Below are 12,347 nucleotides of genomic sequence, written 5' to 3' on the forward strand. Positions count from 1 at the left end.
AACTCACAGTGACCCCATGGGTTACAGAGCAGAACTGTTCCATAGGGTTTTCTTGGCCTTTATTCTACAGCACTGCTGGGTGTGTTCGAACTGCCAACCTTTAGGTTAGTAGCTGAGTGCAAACTGTTTGCGCCACCCAGGTTACTAACGCATGGCTATAGCTATATCACAGTTTGTTTATTCAATAAAAATGTCCTATTGATGGACGTATGGTTTGTTTCTGGTGTTTAGCTATCATGAGGAGAGCTTACAAACATAAGTGTATAACCTAAGTGTACAGGTATGGACATACGTGCACATTTCTCTTGGGTGAATACCAGGAGTATAATTAAAAGCCTGTATTGTAGATTCATGTCTTTAAAATATCTAAGACCATAGGTTAGGGTAATATAACCTTGATAAAGTCATTTTTATTATAGTAGTAGAAAAAGTTCATAGGGAGAAGAAACGAAATCTTCAAATGTAATAGGGCTTTGCTGGTTACTAAAGAAACTTTTCTTTGAAAGGTTTAATGACAGACATTTGAATGACACTTTATAGCCTGGCAAATTATTTAATTTTCTCTAGACCGCAGCCCAGGGAGGAGGAAAGGCAAGCAATATTGCCATACCCATGTTTTAATGAGAAATTCGAGACTCAGAAAAGTTCAGAGACTTGCCCACATACCATAGGAACAAGTGTTGATGCTGCTGGTCTAAGGACAACGCAACAAGTAGCAAGGTTTCAGCTTTCCCACACAAAGCTGCCCCTCCCTAGGGTGTGAGGATATTTAAATGATGCAGCTAGGACTCTGGTTACAAGATGAGACTGCTAGGTTGGACTAAAAGTGCATGTGTACAAAAAAGAATGGCTTTGTAGAAAGTAATTATCTTTGGAAAGCATTTTTATCCACACATATGCAGCCCTTTATCAAAAGAGGAGCCCTCGTGGCGCAGTGGTTAAGACCTCTGGTTGCTAACCAAAAGGTCAGCAGTTTGAATCCACCAGCTGCTCCTTGGAAACCCTATGGGGCAGTTCTCCTCTGTCCTCTTGAGTCACTGTAAGTCGGAATCGACCCAATGGCAACTGGTTTGGTTTGATCAAGAAAGATTCACTATTAATATTTTGGCCTTATTCCAGAAATAGTTCCTATGCTACCATGGGACACTTGTCAGATTTCTCTACATCACACTTGTTTCTGACCAAATAGGCATTATCCATTGAATCAGCCACCTTTAACATCAACTTTCTTGCAGATGGCTTTTGTTTATTTCCTAAAAGAGGTCCACCTTCAAAGGCTAGAAGTTTGCCAGTGTTATATTCCAGTGGTCAAAGGAATACAACTTCAAAGGGAGTTTTGTGCAGTGGCCCTGTAATTGGAGTTGGTGTGTAACTGTCCCAAGTGGATTCCCTGAAAGGAAACAGATTCTTCTTGGATGCATAAGCTCTGTTGTGTTCATTAAAAAAGAATTTGTATAATTTTAAACTTATCTCTGGTTGTTGAAACCAGTATAGAATATCTACCAATCTTTAACTCAGAGGGACTAGAAGAGATTTGAAGTGTTATTTTAAGAAACACACGCCAGATCATATCTTTAGAAATAATTAAAATATAAATACAAGATAGACAGTAATTGACAGCCACACAAATGATTATTGCTTAAGTGAGATTTGACTAAATATTCCCCGAGCCCCTTTCTAGGTATCAGAATAAATAAACTAACAAAGATGTGGTTCTGGAAAGTGAGGCAGGCTCTAGAGTGAAGGGGAGATAATTGTTTAATATCTTTGTTAAATGTTAATCCAATCTGAGATCTATTCATTGGATTACATCACTCCCTGATGTTAAGCAGTAATGATCCAAGCTGACACAAGTATGTAGAGAACAGTGAGGTCTTTATGCAGAACTAAGTTCCAGAAACAGTTGACGTGGGTGATGTGGATCCTATGTGTTTATTAAACCCCTTGCATGAAGCCCACCTAGCCTTATGCACTCAGCTTATCAGAGTCCCCGTCTGAAACTCCCTTTATCAGCCAAGCTAGTTAGGTTCTTACATCTTTGTCTTGTGGTTTCATTCATAGCCCCCCCACCACCCAGCACTCATCCCTCTCCACTGTGTTCTTCCTCCCCATTTTTAAGATGTTCTCTGTATTCTCAGCACAGCACTTAGAGTTAGCCTATTAAAACCTGAGTCAGTCCACTTCTTAGAACCTTCTAATGGTCTCTCATTTCACTCACAGTAAAGGCTCAGGTCCATTCAGTGGCTTGCAATACCCTACAGCCTGAACCCTCCTGAAATCTGTTTCCTCTCCCTGCTCTTCCCTTTGTGTATTGGGCTCCAGCCTCTCTCCTCCTTACTGTTCTTGAACACACCAGGCCCAGCTGGCCTCAGTGCCTTTGTACTCGTGTTTTCTACCTAGAAGCAGTCTGCCCGCATACAGCCACGTGGCTCATTCACTCATTTCCTCCAGATCTTTACACAAATGTTACTCAAATATCACCTTTTAAGTGAAGCTCAAACTGTATCACCAACACAACCTCTCCCTGGCTGTATTTTTTACCTTAGCAGAGATACACTTATTTAACAAACATCTTTTACCTGCTTATCTTTTGCATTATCTGTCTCTCCCACAGAATGTAAGCACACTAAGGGCAAGAATCTTGCCTGTGTTGGTCACTGCTATATTCTAAGTGCCTAGAACTGCCTAGAGCACATAGTAGGTGCTCAATAAATATTGAATGAATAAATGAATGAACCCTCGAATGAACTGCTAACTTTTGACTTCTTTTTATGTAAGAGCATTCCACTGTGGCTTTTGGAGGGAAACATACACTCCTGTAGGATAGTGAGATTTGACCAAATCTCTTCACTCTTCTTCACACTTACTACTTCCTCTTCACCTTTCCTACCACACTCTTTCAGTTACTTGTTCTGTAACTTTGAGCAGTATAAATACATAGGCATGTACACACATACATAAACACACATGTATGTAATCATATCAAATCTCAAGTTCCTTCCTTACTACCTCATAGAAATAATTATATCACTACTCTTCTATTACTTTCACTATGTTTCCACTTTCTATCTTTTTTATTTCCTTGAAGAACTTCCATAGCATCCTCTGACACGTATGTCAACTCTGCACAGTATATGTTAAGCTTCTTGACATGGAGGGTTCAGGTCTGATCCCTCTCAATGACCAGCGCAGTGCCTTATACCACATGTAAAGGTGCCCATTGCACATTTGTTGAAATTAATGTGGTGCAATTTTGAGTCTCCTTGGCTCTATGAACTTTTCTCAGTATCCCTTTCTTTGACTAAGGATACTTACTAATGAATGAGAAAAGGGTACCTCCTCAGTTTCAGGGGTAGAAACATGAACTGCATAAGCTAGTTGAACAATGAAAGATTTACTTGACTGCTGATGATATTGAAGGTATTAAGTGAATGTATTTGCTTCCTTCTGTTTTCACTCCTCTTCTCTTTAAGCTTGCCATGAAGTGGGTGATTCATCTGTTGTTGGATTAAAGTATTTGCTTCTTGGTGCCATACACAAATGCCTAGGAAACTCAGAAGATGCTGTTCAGGTAAAATGTTAGCATTGTTGTTGTGGCTAAAAAACATAAATCATGGACACCCACATATGCTCTTGTGAATAAGAAAAATGAAAAAGCCTAAACAAAACAAAACCTCCCACTGCAATATGAACTTTACCATTTTTGTCATTTCTGAGATACTGGAAGCTGATAATAGTTAATACTAGTTTTTAATGTAACTTTGGGTTCTTAGAATACTTCTTTACATATGGGTTTCTTTTCTGGCACTAGCTATTTATGAAAGATGACAGTTTTAATTGGAGAGAGGGGGAAATGAGAAGGCAGACAAGTTTGAAGGTTTGACTGAAGCCTCACAGTTAAAGAAATATAAAAATGATTAGGCATGTCAGTGTGTGTTCACTTTTCCTCTCTCTTGATAAACAGCAGATAACTGAGGCAGGACGGGAGGTGAGAGCTACAAAGTTGAAGGCTTAGGATATTCTAGGAATTATTACATGAATAAGAACCATTAATTATTCTCAAATATAGTTGGAGACATTTTTCTAACTGGGTTTTCCTTTGTTTTGTTGGATTTTATATCCTAGTATTACTTTGACTGCTCTTTGGAAGACTGCATATACTATAATGGGAGACTTTTGGCATTTAAATCCTGGAACATTGATGCACTTGTATTATAATTTTAAATTAATCTCTCAGGATGGAGTAAGATAAAGTTATTACACAGCTCCAAATTGCTTATTTTAGACCACATGTTTAAGTACCAGCAAAGTACTTTACATGTCAAGAGATGGTTCTTGGCTTGTTTGTTCTCTGTTTTAAATATGAAAATGGTAGTGTTCAGATTTTGAGATGAAGAGTTCTCAGCAACAAAGTCAGTAGAGGCTAGTGTGTTGCCTGGAAAAATGAGTAGCCCAAAATGGGCTGGCTGATGGCTAACATATTCTGGAGGAAGCACACCAGACAAGCATGTAAGGAACTTCTAAGAACGGAGGGATGAGGGTACCAGAGGTATGGATGGAAAGTAACAGAAAGGAATGAAGATGAGAAAAGAAGAGAAAATCTGATATAGAATACAGAAGGATGAGTCTTTAGTTCTGCCTCCTGAAGATTATGCTGAGCCTTAATAAGCTAAGTAGGAAAATGAATTCATAGCAATAACATTTGTATTATATACTTTCAGTTCTTTCAGCGAGCTCTTAAAGATGAGTTGTGTCGTCAGAATAACTTGTATGTTCAGCCCTATGCTTGCTATGAACTTGGCTGTCTTCTATTAGACAAACCAGAGGTGAGCTCTTATATATTTTACAAATAATCTTTGCCATTAGAGATGTGCAAATGAGCATGGACAAAGCATCCTTAATTAAAAATAATTTGTTGAACATATTGTTCTTTGTTTTGTTTTCCTTGATTTCACTTTAGAAGAGTCCAAAAGCTACTAATCCTATTTTACTTTCTCTAAGGAGATAATTTCTTCTCCAGAATTAGAAATTGTAAAGTAACTTTTTAAATAATGATTTATTTGAGGGAAAATATTGCCTTTATTCATAATGATATTATATGATGTAGTGTGGTTTATTCAGAAGAACACAGAATTAGATTTTGAACCTAGTTGGCCATTTCGTTTAGTGTATGCCACTGATTAAGTTACTTAACCACATGCTTTTTTCCTAATGTGTAAAATATAATAATAATACTTTCCTTGCCAATTTAATAAAGGTTCTAGTGAGGTTAAGGAACCCTGGTACCGCAGCGGTTAAGGACTTGGCTGCTAACCGAAAGGGTGGTGATTAGTACCCACCAGCTGCTCCACAGGTAAAAGATGAGGCAGTCTGCATCTGTAAAGATTACAGCCTTGGCAACCCTATGGGGCAGTTCTGTTCCACAGCAATTTTTTTAATACATATGGTAAGGTAAATAAGGAAAATGTATGATTGCTTTTGAAATTTTAGGTTACCTCAAAGATTTTAAGTTGATGGTTACTATCAATTTGTAGGAAACCCTGGTGGCGTAGTGGTTAAGTGCTACAGCTGCTGACCAAGAAGTCGGCAGTTCCAATCCACCAGGCGCTCCTTGGAATTCTATAGGGTAGTTCTACTCTGTCCTATAGGGTCGCCATGAGTCAGAATCGACTTGACAGCAGTGGGTTTGGGGCTTTTTTTGGTATCAATTTGATGGCAGCGTGTTTGGTTTTTTGGTTATTAAGATATATATTTGGAGCCCTGGTGGCAGTGGTTAAGATCTTGGCTGCTAAACAAAAAGGTTGGCAATTCAAATCCTCCAGCTGCTCCTTGGAAACCCTATGGGGCAGTTCTGCTCTGTCCTATACGGTCAATAGGAGTTGGGATTGACTCAACGTTTTGTTTTGTTTTGTTGGTTTTAAGATGTATATTTAAACTAGCACAATGATGTATTGTAGCTTTTTAGTACTTTGTTTGCTTGTTTTTTAAGCAGAATTTCAGTAGTGCCTGAATTTATTTGTTATTTTCTTTTAGAAGTTCAGTTACATGATGTTGGCTTTGTAAAATTTAATTTTTCATTAAATTCAACTAAGCTTTCAAATATATGAACTTTGTAGAAATTAAGCAAAATCAACAGAAATATGGCTGTAGCCTAATCCTTAAACATTTAGCCTGTCTTGCCAAAGATAGGCTGTTAGAAAGCCTTTTAATTGGAAAAGTCTAATTTTACCAAAACAGAAGACACAGTTTTTATGAATGTGGGTAGAAATTACTGTCACTATAGTCTTTATTTTAATGAAATTTTTACTTTTAATGCGGTCTTAACGTATATATACATATATGTATATAACAGATTTGGCCTGTCTATTTCTTGAAATATAAAGTTGATGGCCTCACTCATAATACCTTCAAAGGAAATATAATTTACTGATTTCAAATAAAACCTTTTATCATTAATTTTAAGTTGTTTAGTAAGATTTTAAACTAAGCAATTGTAAATCTTAGGTTGTTGCCTTTTCTAGAATAATAGTGTAAACTATGAAAAATTATTTATCATATGATGCCTTCATATAAACTAATAAACATCTTTATATTAAAGAGAAATGGAGTCATTATACTTGATTAGGCAGTTGACTCACCTCTGTCTGCCATGTTTGTTTTAATTAATGGTTTCTTCTGTTACAATATTTTCTACTTATATATATATGTATGTATTAAGTGGTAATCTGCTTTTCTCTTACATTCATAGACTGTAGCAAGAGGCAGAACTCTACTTCTTCAAGCAAAGGTAAAAATACTGATCTGCCTCTTTCTGGTGTTCCTTCTTATCTTCTGTAGTGTATACCTAAGTCTGAGTACAAGAAATTTTGTAAAATGAGTGTTCTGGTTGATAATATGTCTGGAAAGGAGACGAGGTAACCAATTGAATCAGTAATCACTTGATTTTTAAATGGAATTACCAAGGTCATAAGAAACTCCTATTCTTTAGTTCATGCTATTTTATAAACACTCCATTCTTAAGTGTTTGAGTGGGAAACTAACTTTCGGTTTTGTAGCTATGGTCTTGAATGCCTAACAGCAGCTTGGAGCCCTAGTGGTGCAGTGGTTGAGCTATGGCTGCTAACCAAAAAGTCAGTAGTTTGGGTCCACCAGCTGCCACTTGGAAAAACTCTATGGGGCAGTTCTACTCTGTCCCAGAGGGTCGCTATGTGTTGGAATCGACTTGACGGCAGGGATATATCAGCAACTTACATTGAGCACATATAAAGACTACTGATTCAGGAATAAAATGAGGAAAATTTTCCAAAGAGAACAGTACTCTTACTCAGTTGACATTAAAAAAAATGAACACAAAGTTTGAGGTTTGAGAAATAAAATCAAGTAGATGTGAATTCTTTACTAAGCATGTAGGGGATTTTACTCTGGGAAGTGCAAAATTTTGTGTGGTTTATGCTGTAGTGCCCTATGAAAACTTTGCTAATAGATTCCATACATACTTGTCTTTGGTCTTGCAGGAGGATTTCTCTGGCTACGACTTTGAAAACAGATTGCATGTGCGCATCCACGCTGCTCTGGCCTCTCTGAGGGAATTGGTTCCTCAGTGACAAACCTGAAGTTTCTGCTCTGTCCCTCCCACCCAGGTTCTGCACTTTAAAATAAAAGCAGAGGACAAAGCTCTTGTGAAGATCAGCTTTTCTTCTGAAAACTACCTGTGCCAGAGACACGTTTTCCAGTTAGGCTGACATATTAAAAACCTTTTCTTTTAAACACATAGCTAAAAAAGTAATAATATCAACAACAGTAATAAAACCTGGTGAGAGGGTTAAGTGACCTTGTTCACATATTTTACTTTTGTGATTTATTTTTAAAATAAAATCAAACTAAATATTCCACCTGTGATCTTGTAGGAAAACTTACCTTAAGCACACATCTGACTGGATAACATGAAGAGATACCTGTAAAATTATTAACAATATTAAGACCTAGTATTTATATTGTGGTTTGAGAAAAAAAAAAAAGTGCTTTCTAGTGTTTACTTTATCCTCAGAATATTCCTGTGAGTAATATAATACAATATTCTTAGCCCCGTTTTACAGATAATGAAACTCAGGCACAGAAGCTAATCGACTTATCCAATTAATTATTTCTGGTATCAGTGGAGCAGTGAATAAGATACAGATTTCCTGACCACCGACTAGACATTCTTTTACTGTAAAAAATATATGTTAATAACCCAGGGTCCCATATTTTCCTTATTCAAAACCAAATGTTCTTCGGCTGAAGTTGTATCATCAAAAATATTGTTCTCCAGATTGTCCACAAAATGTTTCAAAGTAATGAACACTTTATTTTTCTCATTGAAAGCCAACCAGATTGAAGGAAATAGAAGATAATTTTACAACTAAAAGTATAACTTTTTGCTAATCTTTTAGAAAGCCTATAGACTAGATATTTAATATGTATATTTTAGGAGTTTCCATTTATTTGTGATAATTTTTCTAATTTCTAACTTTTGGAAATCTTTTACCCAGTTACGTGAAGGGGATATTCTTGAATGAATATAGATTTTTTTTTTTGCCTCAAAGTGTTTGATGGTGAATGATTAGCTATATATGTTGCCAGTATTTAATAATTTTCCCCTTAGCTCAGGTTATTACTTATTATAAAAGGAATTCAAAGTTATTTTTTTATTCCCTCATTGCTCATTTTTATTGTCCCTTATCTCCATGCCCAGTACTGCACACCTGTGGTTTTGAAGAATCTAAATACCTCAGTCACTTAGAAGAATTTTTGCCACAATTGTATGACTAACTAGGCTCAAATCTAAGGTTAAATTTTTTTTTTCTAATTTCTATTGAGCTAAAAGGTATTGCTTTAAACTGTCATATCCTTTTGACTGAAGCACAGCCTCATGTGATGTTAATATTTCAATTTTTTTTTTCCAAAATAAAGCATGGGAAGAGCACCCAGAATGTTGGCCAACTTAATCTGACTTAATAAGGTTTTGAGGGAATAATCATAATTTCTTTGAAAGAAGGTATTATTCCTCATTTCTCATTGATTTCGGCTAAACTGTGTTCATGTTTCCTCGTCTCTGTTACTGATGACTTTTTAATGGACTTTTTCCAAAGTATTTATGCACACTGACTTGCTTCCTGATATGAATTCTGTGTGACTTCTAGATACTAGCAAGTGAGAAACCTTGGTGTCCCATGTTCAGTGAATGAGTGGATCCAGAAGCCAAGCAGGTGTGCTCTGAAAAGAAAAATTGGTGTCTAAAGATACTGGATGTCACCTAGGCTGGAGGGAAGACATTATAAATCTTTAAAATATGTATATTTTTGTTGTCTTATATATATACAATGAAACCTGTGAGAATTGGAACTCGACGGGACTGCCTTGTTTTTCTAGGTTTTGGAAGTTTTCTGCCTTTGACAGGGTGTACACTTACCACTTTTCTGTTGCTCCGTATTGGTGGAAAATGTTTGTTTTCCTTCTCTGACAGGTTTTCACTTTACACTAGTCCCAGCTTTCACAGGTTTTACTGTGTATGTGGCAGATGTCTTAGTTATGATCGTAGAATATTCTAAATTACGAAGTTCTTGATTTAGAGTTCAGACTTACTTGAATTTTCAGTTCAAATATTATTAGGACTATTATTCAGTATTCAAAGATTACATAAAACCCTGTCCTGTACCATTAAATTTTTTTTTCTTCATTACCTGCTTAAAAATTGCTTTTCTTCATAGAGATTTCAGGATTTTAAACAAGTCTGTGTTCAGCTCACTTAACTGGATAGACAACTTGGCAACACCCTCCATTAGATTTTGTTTAATAGACAAAGCTTGGGCCTTTTATAAAAGGTCTCTCTTGGGCTTGGTGCATATTGCTGCTGTGGTACATCTCGGTTAACATGGGTGTAGGGCATGGGAGTGGGTAGACGGTGATTCTAAAGGTGACAACAAGAAAACCAAGACTCATGAAGTTCTTGCTCAGAGCGAGTGTGAGGACACCGTACCATTGGGTTGACTGAAATCCGAGTAAATTTTTTAGTTGAATAATTTTATAACAGTTATCTGGCCTGTATGCCATGACTTATCCAACCTGTGAACTGATTGATCTGCTTGGTAGCTTGGCTGGCTGTTTACTCCTTGCTGATGAAGAAAATAATATTTAAGTGGAACTGTGTGTATATGTGTGCCTTTTTTTTTTTTTTCCTATTAATATCACTCCTTCCCCTTTCCTATTTTGGAGGCTCTCAAATAGATCTTCTGATTTATAAGTATGAAATATACTTTTGTATTAGTTTATGCCTGTGATGAGAGAAATCACTATTTTATGTACTCCTAACACATTTTTATAATTGACACTTGGAAGCATGGTTTAATAGTAATCATGTAATATGCATTTTGCTGGTTAATATATTTAAGATTTTGCCTTTACTGGGTTAGGTTTTTTTGTTTGTTTTGACTCATGAAAACTAAGTCTTCTGTCAAGTAAAGACTCCTAACTTTCAGATGTCGTAGGAAATAAGAATATTGTCACATATTGTATAAGTCAATTACTGATAGAACTTGCACTTTTGTATTTCTGCCAACTAAAAGGGCAGTGCGTAACTGATTTTTTTTAAATACACAGAGACATACGCACACGTAGAGGCATACGCACACACACACGTATTTCCTTCGCTGTGTAAACTTTTCTAGTTGATTGCTTCGTTAAGCAAATAGTGGTGGCAAGTATTCAGATACAGGTTCACACCTAAGAAGATTTACATTCATGCAGTCAGTATGTACTGTTTGGTATTTCTTATATTGCTTTGAATCATGTTGGTAGTATATTTTGTATTCACAATGTATAAAAATTGCTAAACCCCCGCCATCCCAAGAAGATATATAGAGTAGAGGAAAAAGACTAAGAAGCTAGGAAGGGAATGCAAAAGAGAGAAGGACAGGGGGAGCAAGAGAATAGAAAGTTGGTCCCCTTCTACAGTGCAGGGTCAAAAATCACCAAGCACACGATGTAACTAACTGGCTTTCTTGAAAAACTAACAAGGGGCTGAGCTTTATCGCCTAGTTGATTTGGGTATGAAATAGAAACAACAAACACATTATAACCCAGCTGACATTTGAGTTACACTTAATTTCTCCTTCCACAGGTCAGTGGTTCTCAAATTTTAGTGTGGTACCAAATAGCGCTACTCTCAGAGATTCTGATTCAGAGGTTCCAGGTAGGGTCCAGGAAGGCATTTTTAATAGGCTCCTGGGGTGATTCTAATGTAAATGGCTTGGATTAGAGAAACTGTCCTATGCGATCATGTTTTGGTAAGTATTTTGTAAATCTGGGAGAGGTCAAACACAACCATGAATTATATAGCAAGCTTAAGATCAGATTTTGTATCCGGGAGCCACTGAAGAAATAATTCTGACCTATTGTCTTCCTGAAGTATAAGATGCCTGAGCTGAGTTTTAGAGGTTAAGAATGATGCAGTCATGTGAAAAGGATGGCTGGAGGGGGCTCCCAGACCTTGGACTTGACGATCACAAGTGCAGAGGTGAGAAACAGCGTGTGTGTTCAGGGCTAAGTCTCTGGAGAGTTAAGTGGGAACCAAATGGCAAGAGAGGAGATAGGGGAGTATGCAAAGGCCACATGAAGAACCTTGGACTTTTGTAGGGTAAGGATTTGATGATAGGGATTGGGGGTGGGAACAGTGGAGAACAAGGCAGATTGGCATTTTAATTAAATCACTAGTGACTGAAGAGGAGATGAATACAAGGACAGGAAGATTGTAAAACTACTTTAAATCAATAGGAATTCAAGAAACTAGAGCAGCAAATGGGCAATGGGTTGAGAGGTCTTGGTTACATATTTTCCCTGTCAATTTGCATTTCAGAGTGACTCAGACAAAATGATCATTGAAGAACTGAAGAAAGAGTAAAATCTTGCCTTCTGAGTTGCAGGTATTCTGCACTGTACCTAACAGCTATTAGGTGTTCAAGATCAAGGTTAGTTAGGCTACAAGAGTATCTCCAATTCCAAATGTCACCATAAAAGGAGTCTCTAGTGCTTATGGGTTTTGGTTTTAGTGCTTATACTAAGGAGCCCTGGTGATGCAATGGTTAAGCCTTTGCTGCTAATCACATAATGGCACTCAGTAATAATTGTTAATTGAATGAATGAATTTCCTCAAAAAATGTGCATAGCATAGATGTAGGCTGGGGTGTGAATATTGCCTTTTATTGCAAAGTGCTCCAGAAGCACTTTCTTTCTGAATTAAAAATTGTTTTTCGTTTGCTTGCCAGGTGTATGATGCTATTTAACCGTTGATTTACTATTTTATTTTTCTT

General features: G+C 36.8%; 1 protein-coding gene and 1 long non-coding RNA gene across 2 annotated transcripts in view; one reads left to right on the top strand and one right to left on the bottom strand.

Moving 5' to 3' along the window:
* Positions 1-10,338, top strand: part of TTC39C (tetratricopeptide repeat domain 39C) — a 100,478-nt gene extending 90,140 nt beyond the window's left edge. Inside the window, exons 11-14 of the mRNA XM_049901665.1 lie at positions 3,474-3,571; positions 4,722-4,826; positions 6,749-6,787; positions 7,515-10,338. Of these exons, the coding sequence (XP_049757622.1) occupies positions 3,474-3,571; positions 4,722-4,826; positions 6,749-6,787; positions 7,515-7,604 (332 nt within the window). The 3' untranslated portion in view covers positions 7,605-10,338. The remainder of the gene's footprint in view (positions 1-3,473; positions 3,572-4,721; positions 4,827-6,748; positions 6,788-7,514) is intronic.
* The window catches only part of LOC126085888 (uncharacterized), a 61,827-nt gene that overhangs the window by 48,070 nt on the left and 1,410 nt on the right, over positions 1-12,347 (bottom strand). Inside the window, exon 2 of the long non-coding RNA XR_007519362.1 lies at positions 7,918-7,955. This is a non-coding gene — a long non-coding RNA (uncharacterized LOC126085888). The remainder of the gene's footprint in view (positions 1-7,917; positions 7,956-12,347) is intronic.

Source organism: Elephas maximus, chromosome 11 (assembly GCF_024166365.1).
Source record: "Elephas maximus indicus isolate mEleMax1 chromosome 11, mEleMax1 primary haplotype, whole genome shotgun sequence".
NCBI classification, from domain to species: domain Eukaryota; kingdom Metazoa; phylum Chordata; class Mammalia; order Proboscidea; family Elephantidae; genus Elephas; species Elephas maximus.